The 14,045-nt window shown below is 36.0% G+C and overlaps 2 protein-coding genes across 2 annotated transcripts; both read right to left on the bottom strand.

The window, feature by feature from the left end:
• Nucleotides 1-389: 389 nt before the first annotated feature.
• LOC109799356 (uncharacterized) lies at nucleotides 390-4,431 on the bottom strand. The gene is made up of 4 exons (XM_020359887.3): nucleotides 2,462-4,431; nucleotides 1,297-1,591; nucleotides 1,061-1,143; nucleotides 390-962 (listed from the first exon to the last, which is right to left on the bottom strand). The coding sequence occupies exons 1-2, from the start codon at nucleotides 4,102-4,104 to the stop codon at nucleotides 1,561-1,563; spliced, it is 1,674 nt and encodes a 557-aa protein (XP_020215476.1). The 5' UTR covers nucleotides 4,105-4,431; the 3' UTR covers nucleotides 390-962; nucleotides 1,061-1,143; nucleotides 1,297-1,560.
• Nucleotides 4,432-5,231: 800 nt separating this feature from the next.
• On the bottom strand, nucleotides 5,232-11,536 carry GC2 (golgin Putative 2). The gene is made up of 10 exons (XM_029271453.2): nucleotides 11,252-11,536; nucleotides 9,983-11,074; nucleotides 9,455-9,565; nucleotides 9,237-9,296; nucleotides 8,597-8,654; nucleotides 8,222-8,274; nucleotides 7,932-8,021; nucleotides 6,597-6,722; nucleotides 6,259-6,306; nucleotides 5,232-6,176 (listed from the first exon to the last, which is right to left on the bottom strand). The coding sequence occupies exons 1-10, from the start codon at nucleotides 11,303-11,305 to the stop codon at nucleotides 5,811-5,813; spliced, it is 2,058 nt and encodes a 685-aa protein (XP_029127286.1). The 5' UTR covers nucleotides 11,306-11,536; the 3' UTR covers nucleotides 5,232-5,810.
• Between the last annotated feature and the right edge of the window lie 2,509 nt (nucleotides 11,537-14,045).

The raw sequence follows: 14,045 nt of genomic DNA, 5'->3' as shown, positions 1-14,045 counted from the left end.
TAAAAATAAATGATATGCTAATAAAAACTTAGGAGTTAAGGTTCAAAAGTGGCCTCACTCCTCCTATGATTTTTCAACACTAACTCATTCCTTTTACTTCCTTCAATACATCACCTCTTGGATTTCTTGGCCTTAGTGTTATTCTATCAAGATTCTCCAACAATGGCAAAAGAATCACTATCATAGCCATGTACTCCTCAATACTTGATCAAGGAATACCCTCCAATTTTATTATATTTTTTAATTTTATTGAGTGATATGTTTGGGATACGACTTAATACCTTGAATAGGACTATTTATACTTTTTACGACATTCTAGACATGAATTGGTGAAAATTTTCTAACATGTTCATAGAGGAAAGAACGCATTTTGATATGGGTAATAGAAATACATGTAACTGCGTTTATGAAAGAATCACATATTTATTTTGTAAATTGTGATCATGATTCATAAACCACTGATATGGTCGTATTAATGAGAAATAATCCATGTATATTAACAAATATTGTGCATTTATGCAAAGTATATATATTTTTTAAATTCATGTTAACGAATTTCAAAAAAATTTAGTATTTTTGTCGTGTTGTACCCATGTTGTATACTTGCTCAATAGCCACATCCAAAACTGAGCTAAAAAGATTGGGGATCATAGTTGGCCCTTTCCGTACAAAAAAATCTATCACAACTCCCTCTTCATGTTCTCAAGCTAGCTATGACCCCCTCATAGATATATCCTTGATTGCTCCAATATGGGCAATATGTACTTCTTCCTTCTCCATGGTCTTTTGCATTAACTCTCTTGACACTCTACTGTACCCCCTTTTCCATACGTAATTCTTTCGCTCTATCAATCATTGTGGAAAATATATTTAACCATAAATCCCTACTCGCACATGTCTCTGGCAAAGTCCACAAGGCTATGCACTGAATCTTCACAAGCTCCGATGACCAAGTAATCTGTCTGATACATGAACAAGAACAAGATTGTAAATATATTGGTAATAAGAAACTCATAAACCCAAGAATAAAACAGTCACTGTTCTCTTATAGCAGTTCTACCTTGTTTTTACTTGATCACGGGAAGTGCAATTTTCCAGAGAATATAAACAATTGCTGGGAAACTTGCTAAGAATGAAGCAAGCCTACAAGCAGATATCATAAAACATGATCACAACAATTCTAATTCTCAGGCTATAGTTATTGCAAATGAAATATATAACAAACTCAGGATGAGAGGCTCAAGATTCATCCCTTCATCAAAAGTTGTGGGTAAAAAAGGCAAATATAACGCTTACCAGTTTAGAGGAAAGGAAATGCAGGGTATAGAGACCATTTGGAAAAAATGGAAGCAGAGAGGTCAAGCAGACTAAAAGCCCGAACTGGCAGGGAAGCAAACAACAGTATAGGGTTGATCGTTGTAGCCCGTAGAAACATTGAAAATTTGAATGTTTTTAGCATAATTGCTATGCCATTCACAGTCTGGATGGATTACCACACATGCAAATCTTGATTTGCACTGCTTGCAGTGTGCAATAGAATGAGAACACCGAGCCCAGCAGTCACAGATTCACTCGCTGTTGAGGCATCAACCTGCTAGGATTTGTCATAGTTAAAAGGGTTGCCATTTTCAATGATAAAATCCAATAAAAGTTAACAATTTGGCAACTAGTTAGATTGCAGAAAGAGCTAATAAATGCAAAAGTAGTAAAAGTCATGTAAGTTTTAAGAAAATGAATCAGTGATGGTGACAATGACACTACATGAAAGGATAAATACATCATTCACACAAAACTTGTACATATATGAGAAATGTTAGCAACATATTGATTCTAACACTTTATTATTGATTAAAATTTATTAAAAATCATAAAATTGTATGGTCTCACTCCTTATTTTGTTTTGATAACCATGTTATTGATTATTGATAAGAAGTATCAACTAACTTCGTCAATGACTAATCTCCATTCTCCGTTGAGAAACTTGGTTGACAACCTTAAATGGAATCTCCCTTCTCAACCATGTTTTTTCCATCCACAAGAACCCACACCTTATTTTATGCACCCTATTCCTGATTTGTAATTCTTGGTAAATTTTGACCAATAGGAAAGAGTATGTTGGAAGCAGTGTATTAAAGAGTGTTACTAGTACTCCTCTTATTTATGTTATTATTTTATCCAACTTCTCCACACAACAGAATTTATTAGTCAACAGAACGTATATATGTTGCTAACAACACTTGCCAACACTCTTCTCAACACACTCATTATTGGTTAAAATTTATTGAGAGCTACAAAATGAAGAGTCATTAAATGAGGAATGCGACCTACCAAAATTTACAATTTCCAACAAATTTCATACCAATAGTAGAGGGTGTGTTGGTAGTATTTCTCCACAATTTTTAGGCATTTATAAAGAGTGAATGTTACAAGTATAATCTAAAATGGAACTAAAATATCTTACCTTTTCTCATCATTTACAAGACCTCTTTCAATCATTTCCTGACGAAGCTTCTCTGCCTTATCAGTCTCATTTCTTTCTTGGAGACCCCCAATAATTGTTTCAAAGGTTACTGCATCAGGGGGGCAATCATTGCCATCCATTTTTGAAAGCAAGGTCAAAGCTTCATCACAAGAGTCATCTTTACAAAGTGCATTGATCATAATGGTATATGTTTGGACATTTGGACGAGAGCCATGCATCAAAAGATGTTGAAGAGCTTCTTCTGCAATCTTTAATTTTTCATCTTTGCAGAAATCCCGAACAATTACATTATACATGTTAAAATCAGGCCAAATTCCTTGGACAATTTGTTGAAATAATGAGACTGCCTTGTCATAAGGTTGGGTTTTGCAAAAAGCATCTAACAAAATGTTGTAAGTGATTATATCAGGGGATTGACCCCAATCACGCATTTCATCAACAAGCTCCTGCACACATGACATTCTCCCCGATTTGCACAAGCCATCAACAAGAGAATTATAAGTAGCAATATTAGGGACTAAATTTTTCTGACGTATCTCTTTAAAGAGAACCATGGCTTCATCTACCATCTCAATCTTGCAGTAACCATTAATCAAGACATTATAATTCAAGACATCAGGTTCCAAGCCTCTTTTGACCATCATGTTGAACAGTTCTCTCGCTGCACTAACATCATTGCTTAAACAATAACCCTCCATCAAGGCATTGTAAGTAACGATATCAGGTTTCTCCCCTCTCTTCATCATCACAGCAAACACACCTTGAGCCTCCACAATCCTTCCTTCCTTACACAATGCATCAACCAATATGTTAAAGGTATAATCATCCGGATCAACGTTCCCCTGCACCATCATAGTTAGCAACCGCGTTGCTTCACGCCATTGACGGATACTGCAACAACCACGAATGAGAGAATTGTAGGTGACAACATCAACCAAAATCCCCCGCGAAGTGACGCGCGAGAACAAACGTAGCGCATCGGCCACAAGCCTATCTTTGCATAGTCCATCAATGACTGTGCTATAAGTGACAAGATTAGGCCTAATCAACTCTTGCTCCATCGTGTGCAACAATAAAAGGGCATCTCTAGTTTGCCCATTTTTACAGAGACCATTGATCAAACACCCATAAGTGAACTCATCCAAAGGGTAGCCTTTGGCCATGAGGTCATGGATAAAAATAAGGGCTTTGGATAGCATGCCATTAATGCAGAAACCATTGATGAGGGTGTTGAAAGTGACCATGTTGGGTTGGTAACCCATCTTGAGAATGGTTCCCAAAAGGGAGAGGGCGAAAGACATGTGAGACTGGTGGCAGTAGCAATTGATGAAGATGGTGAGGGTGGCAATGGAAGGGGTGATTCCACGAAGGTGGAGTTGGGTGAAGAGAGAGATGGCAGTGGGGTAGTGCCCCATTCTTACAATGGCTCCCAAAACCTTGTCGAAAGCGGAAATGGGTGGGGGAGGGTGGGTTTGGAGTAAGCGATTGAAGGAGCGAAGAGCGTGGTCTAGAGTGTCAAATTTTTGGCGATGGAAATAACGAAAGAGTCTGATATGTTGAGAAAGAGGGAAACAAAAGAGTAAGTGAATGCGAGGGAAGACATACCTAATTCCATTCAGCATCCTCACTCTCAAGTCTCAACTCAATACCGATGGAAGAGAAGAGAAGAGAGTTTTTCTTCAACTCAACAACTCTCCGCCGCCGCGGAACCCTGCAACATGCCGTTGTCACGAAATCAATTTTTTTTATATCTTCTTTCAGTGAAATATTTTTGTTTTTCTTATTTCTCCTCTTTTTTCTTTTTTTTTTTACTTCTTCCTCCAATCAAAATATTTTCTAGTTTCTACAGTTTATTATTTTTCTCGTCCCCATAGCAATCAATTACCGATCCAACAATAATTATGGATTAAATATGTTTTTTTCACAGTTTCAGAACAAATGTTATTTTATTTTAGTATTTAAAATATTTTTTCATAAACAAAAATTCTTTAAAACATGGGTTAAAATGTTAATAAGAGAAAAAAAAGTACATAAACTAAAATTGAAAAACAAACAAAAGTTTAAGACAAACTAATAACAAAAGTTATTCGGAAACTAAAAGTAAAAAATCAATAAAAAAAATTAATGATTAAAAACATATTTAATCTTTAATTTTTGAATAAGTTGAATGAAAGAAAACTTTTATAAAAATCAAAGTATATAAGTTAACTTTAACTTGTACAGTAAAAACAAATCAAAAACTTTAACTTAAAAAAAAAAGAAGTTTAATTTACTTTTTTCTTCAAATAAGTACTTCAAAGAAACTCATTTAAACAACCCCAAAATCATAGGGAGAATTACAAATGTACTCTTTCACCCATTTTTTAAGAAAAAATAATCTCGCATTCTTTTTGTGCAAGTTAAATTCCTAAAAATTAAATTCAGTTTTTTATTTTACATCAACTATTTATAGTACATATTACTTTCTTATGTTCCGATACTTTCTCAACTTACTTTCTTATTGTATGTATACCGAGGAAATGGCCTCGTATCTATTTGAACATGAATAGCCACAACTGATTGAGTTGTGATTTCATCAAGTTACTTTACTTTAGACCAAGACCATTGATTAATGGAATTAATTAAATACGTGGTACTAAAGCCACATAATATCACGTGGATATATAACTGAATAAAAATCCATAGCTAGACCTGAGGTAAACCTAGACGTTACAAATTGCAATGTCATATAGTGTGAGGTTCCAATGCATTTCAAAATGAACAAACATTTATTAATATTTTAATAAGTGTATATACTAAAAAAAAATGGATTCTTTTTCTTTCTCTACAAATTCAAGATATAGTAATTTCGACACTGCATGGGGCACCTCTGGTTACTAATGCTAAGGTCACAACAGAGGTCGCATCCATGACTCTTCAAGTTACTCACTGATGAGAGGCTTATTCTGTGATTACAACTGTCGCTACTCTGTACATACAAAATGCTTATTGTTACTTAAACTTATACAATCCCTGCGAGGCTGCTACGAAAACTTGTCATCTTAGATCAGCATTCAAAATTCAAAGCCATTTTGTCAATACAAATAGCGGGACATTGCTCCTCTCTGATGGAGTCCCTCCATATCAATGAAGTTTCACAACGTCAAAGAAAAGTAATTCATCGAAATAGGAAGCCATGCAGTCCTGTATATATCTGGTCATAGTGTGGTACCGGCATTCCTACATCGTGTCCACTGCAGGTGCTTAATATACTCTGGCGTAACAAAATATATCCAATGTATTGAGGGCCTCCTAAAAGCTGCGGTGAATGACATAAGTAAATACACAATCATACTCCTCCAGTGTTATTAATGTTCTCCAAGGAGATCTGGGCACCGGATCTACCCTCATTTGATGGGCCAGAATGTGATACTAGAATATAAAACACCCAGAAATGAAGGCAGACAAGATATACCAAAGCCCACAATTTTGCAGTTGAGTTCCTTTTCAGGAAAAGTGCACCAGTCACAAAAATATTATCTAGTTGTTGAACCAATGATCCAAGCTGTCTCTTGCCAGAATGATATCTGGCTTTCAGCATAGGCTTCAACTTCGAATTGGAGAGCTCCCATAATCCTGATTCTAAGTCACTTGATGAAGAGGCAGGATTCATATTTGATGCTGACATATTCTCATCCAGCAACCTTGACACAGCCTGCCGAGTTGATTATGAAAATTGAAAATAAAGTATACCATGATTTAAAGAATCAGTATCATAGCCTCAGTTTAAAGCATACCTCGATTCTGAATACAAGACTTGCCTTCTCAGAAGAGAGTGATTCAACCTGTTGACATGTAGAATAATTTGTTTGAATAGGTAGGGGTCAGAAACAAGTAATTCAAGTCCCAATGCTGTATTTGAATGAATTTTTGAAATATTTTCTGTTTTTTTTTTAACTGATTGAAAACTAGATCCGGTTAATTTGTTGGTCATTTTGGTTTGACTGCACCAGTAGGAATATTTACCAAACTGTTAATGTGTTCAGTCACTTATTATCCAGTGATTTTAAAACAGTAATCGATGAGCATTTGCACACATATTACAGCCAACTAACTGGATGTATGAAATACACACCTTTGCTTGTTTCTGTATTAAATGGTCAGTCATCTGTTGAAGCCTTCGCTTGAGCTCAACTTCAATTTCTGTTGGCTCTTCTATTTCTTTCCTTGTAATGTCAATGTCAGATTCCAGCTTCCTTGCCTTTGATGTACAATTATATCAAATAGTTTCACACAGCAAAAGGAGATCATATTAACTTCACAGTACTAGTGATGCAGCAGCAGCATGCAGGTATGCAGAAAATTTATAATTTAATTTATGATAGCATGTCACTTTATATTTTAAATTGAATGGAAATTGACTAAAAAGCTTGCAATATATTTAAAAATTAATAATTTGAAATGGTTCCTTAAAAGTAGGAAATGTGTCAAGAGGTGAGCTTTTGTAATTGATTTAAATTTAAATAAAACGATTTCTGTTCACTTCCAATTATAGTTGAGTAAAACATTTCAGTTTTCACAAAAGTGAAAAAAGGACACCAAATGGGGAAATAGTATTAATGTTAAAGTTTCCAATCAATCAAACTTGGTCAATAAAGTGGTGCCTTTTAACAACCCTTATCAATGAAGGAAAAAGAAAGAACCTAGTTTAAACTATCAGTGTCAACTGCCGACCATTATGCTTCGATAATAAATAATTTAGTGTTTATAGGTTACTGCAACATGTTAGTATGGTGGTTTCTTATGATTGAATAATTCAGAAATTTCTATATCTTAGGATGGGTAATTTCTATAACTGCTATATTTGCAGCAGTCTAGGGCAATTATTTCTATTAGGATGGACAGTTTAGACTTTAGAGACAGTTATTTCTGTAAACATATTAACTAGTTTAATAAAAACAGAATAGATTATAAGGCAGAATTTTTAAGAAAGTTGGTACTTCTACGCTTGGAGATAGTGGGGTTCTGTCCAAACTTTGTTATAGCCAAATAGGACACGAAGGAAGAAGTCAGAAATCCCGTTTTTCAACCAGACTTTATTGTTCAAGGTCCTTTGACAAAATCTAAGGGGCAGGATCATAACTATTAGATAACAGGGCACTTAGTTGAGTAAATTGTAAAAGCAAGAAAAAAGGTGCAGATAATGGAAAATTTCCATGACTTAGAATACAATATATAGAGAACTAAAATATACAAGTATAATTAATTAGGAGACTTGTTTTGATCCTTCCGGTATTTACTTTCTAAAATACAAGGAAAGAAAAAGAGAGACACCAAAATTCAAGATAGAAATTTCTAGGGGATCTACTAAAAATCATGAAATACAATGCATCTGAAATACTATAGTATAGCTCTTCATGGAAAAATTGAAAATATAGATCCATACTTAAGTTTAAGTTTAAAATGTTACCTTTTCCTGCAATTGTGCAACTTTATCATTAATTAAAGAGTGCTCTGCCTCAAGAATTTCCCGTTCAAACTCAACGCCTTTTGAAGCTAGCTACAACATCAGCATAGATAAAAAGATTTCAAGAATATCCATCTATAAAGATAGTAAAGTGAGCATAGAAGTTTAAAAGGGGAAAACAAGATCAAACAAAATAAGATACCAAGACTCTTAAAGTCCCCCACTCAGAAAAATAAATAAAAGAAACTGAAGTATCAATGTACCAGTTTCAACAAAATAATTGTATAACTTACTTGATTGTGTAAAGCCCCAGTTTGACGAGGATTCTTCATTCTCCTTCTGAGCTCTGCAAAAAGTTAAAGACCAACTTAATTACAGATTAACTCATTTCAATATAATTTCAACTACTCCCGCACACTAAATAACCCAATTTGCAAATGAATGATAAGCATAGCAGCAAATTAATCATTAATTCACTATGTATATGCTTTTGAATAAGCTTTAAAATTATCATTGTCAGATTAATTGTTAGGGTTAAAACATATTCAAACTACAAGGAGACATGTATGAGGTATAAACCTAGGCAGTTAACGAGTCCATTGAAAAGACACATCTGTTAGACTGAAATCATGTATCAACGAGTCAATAAATTTGCAAAGGTGCAGTACCTTCATGAAACAACTCTTTTGTCGTGATTTGCTGTCTGAGTTCTGCTACTTGTTTAACCTGGTAAAATAATGTATTATAGTCAACACACCATAATTTAATATTCTTGCCCAGATATGAGGATGTCCAGAGACCAAGGAAGCATGGGAATTGAAGTAAAGAATGCTGTTAGGTTTATTCAATTTCAGTATACAGGATTCATTCTAATCCTTCCAAAAACTACATTTGCAATCAGAACATCTTTAGGGAATTGATTGGTCCATAATCCATTCAGTTTAGTTTTTCAGTTTTCAGTTCCAGCCATATTTTGGAGATTTTTCTAGACACGGTCCGTATCAGTTACAGGGATAAAATCTTGATTGAAATACATGACCCTTGTCAGCTTCACTAAACAGTCAGATTGATCATATTAAATGATTAATTATCTTATAAATTATTATGTCGCTATTTTTAGGAATACATAAATCATCACAAAATTAGGACTGAAGTCCAAATCCTGGAGATAGGAAGTAGCAACTATATTTTTCTAATCAATTATTTAATAGTTTTATACTTTTATCAATAGCTACAACCTACAAAGCTTATATTAGATTCTATGAATCATGTGAATTGGAGGGAAGTCCCCAAAGAATTTAAATATACCTCTACTTCAAGGTTCCACTGCACAGATGCAAGGGATCTTGCAAGGTCAGCATTGGCAGTCTGCAACCAACCCAGAAATCTATCAACAAACTTATCTAGATATATTTGTGAAACCAAAACATTATAAACTATTCATAGAAAGGTGTATTAAGTTACTAATTTATACTATCATATATTTGGTAAAAACAAATGACTGGAATAAGTTAAAATCAACATACCTCCAGTTTAGCTAAAAGTGCAAGAACTTCCATTCTAGTATTATTATGTTTCTGCTTTTCTAAGTCAACTGCTTCCATTGTTTCCATCATAGTGCTCTCAAGCTGTGAAGCCTGAGGCAAGGAACAAAGGGGATTAGATAAATAACCAATAGATCATAAACATTAAGTTCCATCCATACAACAGTTAACTTTGAAGCAATTTCAGCTCAAAACGAGAAATTCCTATACAATGGTAGCCTTTGGTAGACATGCTGGAATGGGATAAAATATAAAAATATGGTTTCTATTTATGTTTAGTGCATTTTAAAAACAAAACAGAACAGGAAATTAGATTAAAAATAGTGGTGCATTTTGATTCCCTAAGAGGGTGAAACCAAGAGTAGAAAAACAGAACATAACCATTTAATTTTGTTATGTCTGCAACATTGCCCATATCATACAGTAGACATCATATTGAGCATAAACAGTATACACAAAACTGGAAAAAAGCAAATATAAAGATCGATTCTTCAATTGTAATGATGTTACCTCTTGTGCTTGTTGTTTAGCTCGCTCCTCAAGTATTTTCTCTAGACTTTCCTTCTCTCCCTCTAATTTGGCCACCATATTCTCCCGTTCTTTGATAGCATTTATTGCTTTAGCTGCTGCTTTCTCAGCCAAAATCCTTTCCCTCCTCCTCCTCCTTTCCTCCCTCTCATGTTCACTTTCAGAATCAGATGTTGAACCAGAATCTGTATCTGAATCAGAACTTCCATCACTAGCCACGGGAGAACCCCTTTTCAAATCATCAGAGACTGAATTAAGCTTATGCCTCCCTTTTACCGCACTTCTCATTTGACTGCCATCAACGTCTACCACAGTCGTAGCTTCTTGGTCCTTATCAACCCCCAATCCTGGTATGGTTTCTGCAGCCAAAGTTTTGTCGTCTTCCTGCAACAATTCTGGTGGAGAAATGTCCCAATAATCAACATGGTGCTCATTTTCTTCATTTCCCTTTTCATCAACCACAGGCTTCTCAGAACTGTCATTGTCAGCATACTTCAGGCCTTTACCCCATTTACTATCACTCTCCGATTCTACAGCCGAGCTCCTCCCCGTCGAAGTTGAAGAGGTGGATTCCTTCCCATCATCACTGGCTTTTCCACTCAATTTAACTTCTTTTGCAGAGTCTGATTTCTGCAAAGACCTCTGACCATTGTTACCACTCTTTGAATTCCTCGTCACATCCGACACCAACAACCCTGAAGACAAACCCTTCTTCTTTCTAATACTATTTTTGCTCAAACCACGAGGTGCAGGTAACCCATTACTATGATTTCCCCCAGAAGCAGAAGCTATAGACTGAGCAGGTGCACTTAGGAGCTCAGTCCAATCATCATCTGTAAGGGTAGGACCAGATTTGGGAGATAGTTTGGGTGCACTTGCTGTAGCTTTAAGCCCATTAAAATTGGGATCACTGCGCAGTTTTCCGTGATATTCATTACTCTCAAAGGGTTTCTTCTTCAATTGATCCTTCAGTGACAAACTGCTCAATGATTTCGCGGGAGCATCAATGCTCGGTTCCTCCTCGGATCGAAGCCTCTCGTTCTTGCGAAGCGATTCAGCCGCTTGCTGATCGATCTGAACCGTCCGTTACGCAATTGCGAAGAACAAACAAATGAATATCGTTCACGAAAATACAAAGAGAACTGGAATAATGATAATCATGCTATAAATTGAAATTAGGGATTCAAAAAAGGCAAAAATTAAACCAAAAATGAAAAAGAAAATGAGAAGCATTGTTATAATTGGACTTGCCTGGTGGAGAATGTTCTCTGCGGCTTTAAGTTTGGAGGAGATCCAATGCGCCATGGTTTCAGAGGACGAGATGTGAGAAAAAGAATAGGTGACGGAACCGCAATTGGCGCGTGAACAGCGAAACGCGGCGTTTCGTGGAAATTATGCGCGTGCGAAAGGGATGCTGGAAGATGATGATGATTTTCTATGAGACAGATCCATGATGATGATGAAGAAGAAGAGTGCCATAAACATGAAAGGTGCAAGGAAGAAGATGGAGAGTGAAAGTTAGAGTGACATGCGGGTCATGAAACATGTTTTGTTGGGCCAATCAATGTTGAGTGAATCAGACTGCTTCGGTTTGGGTCCCACTTGGCGTTATCCGATGATTTTGCCCTCACAGCAACCAAACTACCACCCTTAATGGGCTTCAACGTTAAGTCTTTTCAGCCCAGTAAGGTGTGAAGCCCAATAAAAGCAAAGCCCGTTAATTCATTCATTTTTTGTCCATATGGTCTATTACTCGTACTCTGTGACTCGAAAAATTTACCATTTATGACCATGGCTTTGAAATATTCAGAAAAAAATATTTATTATAAATAATAATTAGTGGCTTAATTAGTGGATATCAATATTTATTATTAATTATTACTATTTATATTTTTGTTATGTATTATTCATTTTATTCTGTAATTGTTCAGTTACCAGATATACTTATAAATAAGTTAGTCCTCTCTCAAAGATAATATTTTGTATGCAACCGCGTTAAATCTTGGGGCCAGCTATCTCATCCTTTGAGGTACGTTGGAGGAGATTAGGCACTGCTATCGGCGGTGGATACTCCAGGGACGAACAAAAAAAAAGATTCTTTTCTTAATGGTGGATATTCCATGGACGAACAAAAAAAAAGATTCTTTTCTTTATTCTCATATTATCTTATTTGTTCTCTCTATTTTTCTTCCTTTTATAAAAATATTTGATTTCTTAGTTTGAATTGTTTTTATGGCATTATTTTGAATTAATTACATTATTGGGTAATTTACATATCCCATTTACTTTCTTAAAATAACCAAATACGCAAGAATGTATACTTTTTTGTTATTTCAAGAATAATCAAATCTCATTAATATTATCCCACTAGGAATTTGTTTTGAGTAAAAAAAAAGAAAGAAAATAGGAAATAATAGCAATTTAGTTTGACTACTGAAAAGTTTAATGTGTTCTCTTACGGTGTTAGTCATGGCAACTGCAGTAAAATTATCCTCTACCATGTTTGGTACATCACTATCTTCCGTGTCATATCTTTATTTGCAAATCCAACCTCTTAAGTGGATGATTATTGCAACACAAAATGATTAGAACAATGTAATTCTAGAAGTTGAATTTCCATTTGCTCTTTCAAAACTTTTTAAATCATGTTTCTGTTTTAAAAAAAATTATAAAGGGTCACGAGTTTAGGTGATCCCTTTCTAGTAAATTTCGGTCACCGTAATCTTCCAATTAAAGTTTTGTAATTTTTTTTACTATGAATTTTTATTTTCATTCTATTAATTGAAAAGTTTATGTTCAAACTGCCCTTTTTATTTTACCTAAGCGACCTTCTACACATCGAAGAGTCCGCGAAGCATATAAAGGTCAAATTTGATTTTATATAAATACTTTGTATTATAAGTTTGCGTTTGTTTTAGTTTATTATATATTTGTGTTTATTTTATCATTACATGGATTATTATTAAATTACAATTAAATTATCCAATCTCAAATTTGGGTTTGATCTTGTTCCTGTGTTAGGATACACACTCCAATTATCCTTGTTGTAGTAGGTCAGGTCTTGGGTCTCGGTCTTCTCGTTCAATCCGGGCGGTCCGAAGCGAGAGGGGGGGGGTGCCTGCAAAGACACTCCAACGCTCAAGTAAGTACTCGGCGTAATAAATGCGGTAGGTCAAAAGTAGTTGCGTACCTCTCAGGAGTTCTATTTATAGGTGTTCGTGTTGGGCCGTGATTATGGGTTGGGCCCCGGGAAATTAGGGGACTGATCCGAAGTTTATGCTAATTAATTTACTTGTAATTAAGCCTGGTAATGACGTTGACCTTGGCCGACCGTACCGACAAGTTCCGTACGTTCGTGTGGGGTCGGCGGTGTCGGGTACTCGGCGGGTTCGGGTATGCAAAGCGTTCGGATTGCTCGTCCTGTTCGGCACCATACGGTATACAACCCCCTCAGCGTCGAGGATAGAAAAGACGAAGACGGTAAAGAAAACTTAGCCATTGAACGCCTGGCTTTCGGGTAGGTCGGCCTTATTTCTCGCGAGTCTTGAATTCGGGGGGGGGGGGTTTAATCTCCTGAAGTAACGCCGCACCGAGCTGTGTCGATGAGCCGAACCCTCCTTGGATTACGCGTTGTGAAATCGACGCGTGGACTCCGGTGGACGGCTCCTAGAGTTGACAAGGTGGCCTGGAAATCATGTCGAGATTTCTGATAGAAGCGACCTGAAAATGCTCAAATTTGAGGTCGTGCCGTGGCCTTTTTAGATGTTGGGGGGCCGATACCGAGACCGTCGAGATGAGTGGGCCTCAAATGTTGGAATTAATTGTGGTGCCGAGGTCTTTTTAGATGTTTGGGGGCCGATACCGAGACCGTCGAGATGAGTGGGCCTCAAATGTTGGAATTAATTGTTGTGCCGAGGTCTTTTTAGATGTTTGGGGGCCGATACCGAGACCGCCGAGATGAGTGGGCCTCAAATGTTGGAATTAATTGTTGTGCCGAGACCTCATTATGTGTTGAAGGTCATGCCGAGGTTGAAACGAGTGTGAC

The sequence above is a fragment of the Cajanus cajan genome, chromosome 2, assembly GCF_000230855.2.
Source record: "Cajanus cajan strain Asha chromosome 2, NIPB_CcT2T_4, whole genome shotgun sequence".
Lineage (NCBI taxonomy): Eukaryota > Viridiplantae > Streptophyta > Magnoliopsida > Fabales > Fabaceae > Cajanus > Cajanus cajan.
The sequence above is the reverse complement of the archived record's forward strand: the minus strand, read 5'-3'. Positions and strand labels throughout refer to the sequence as shown.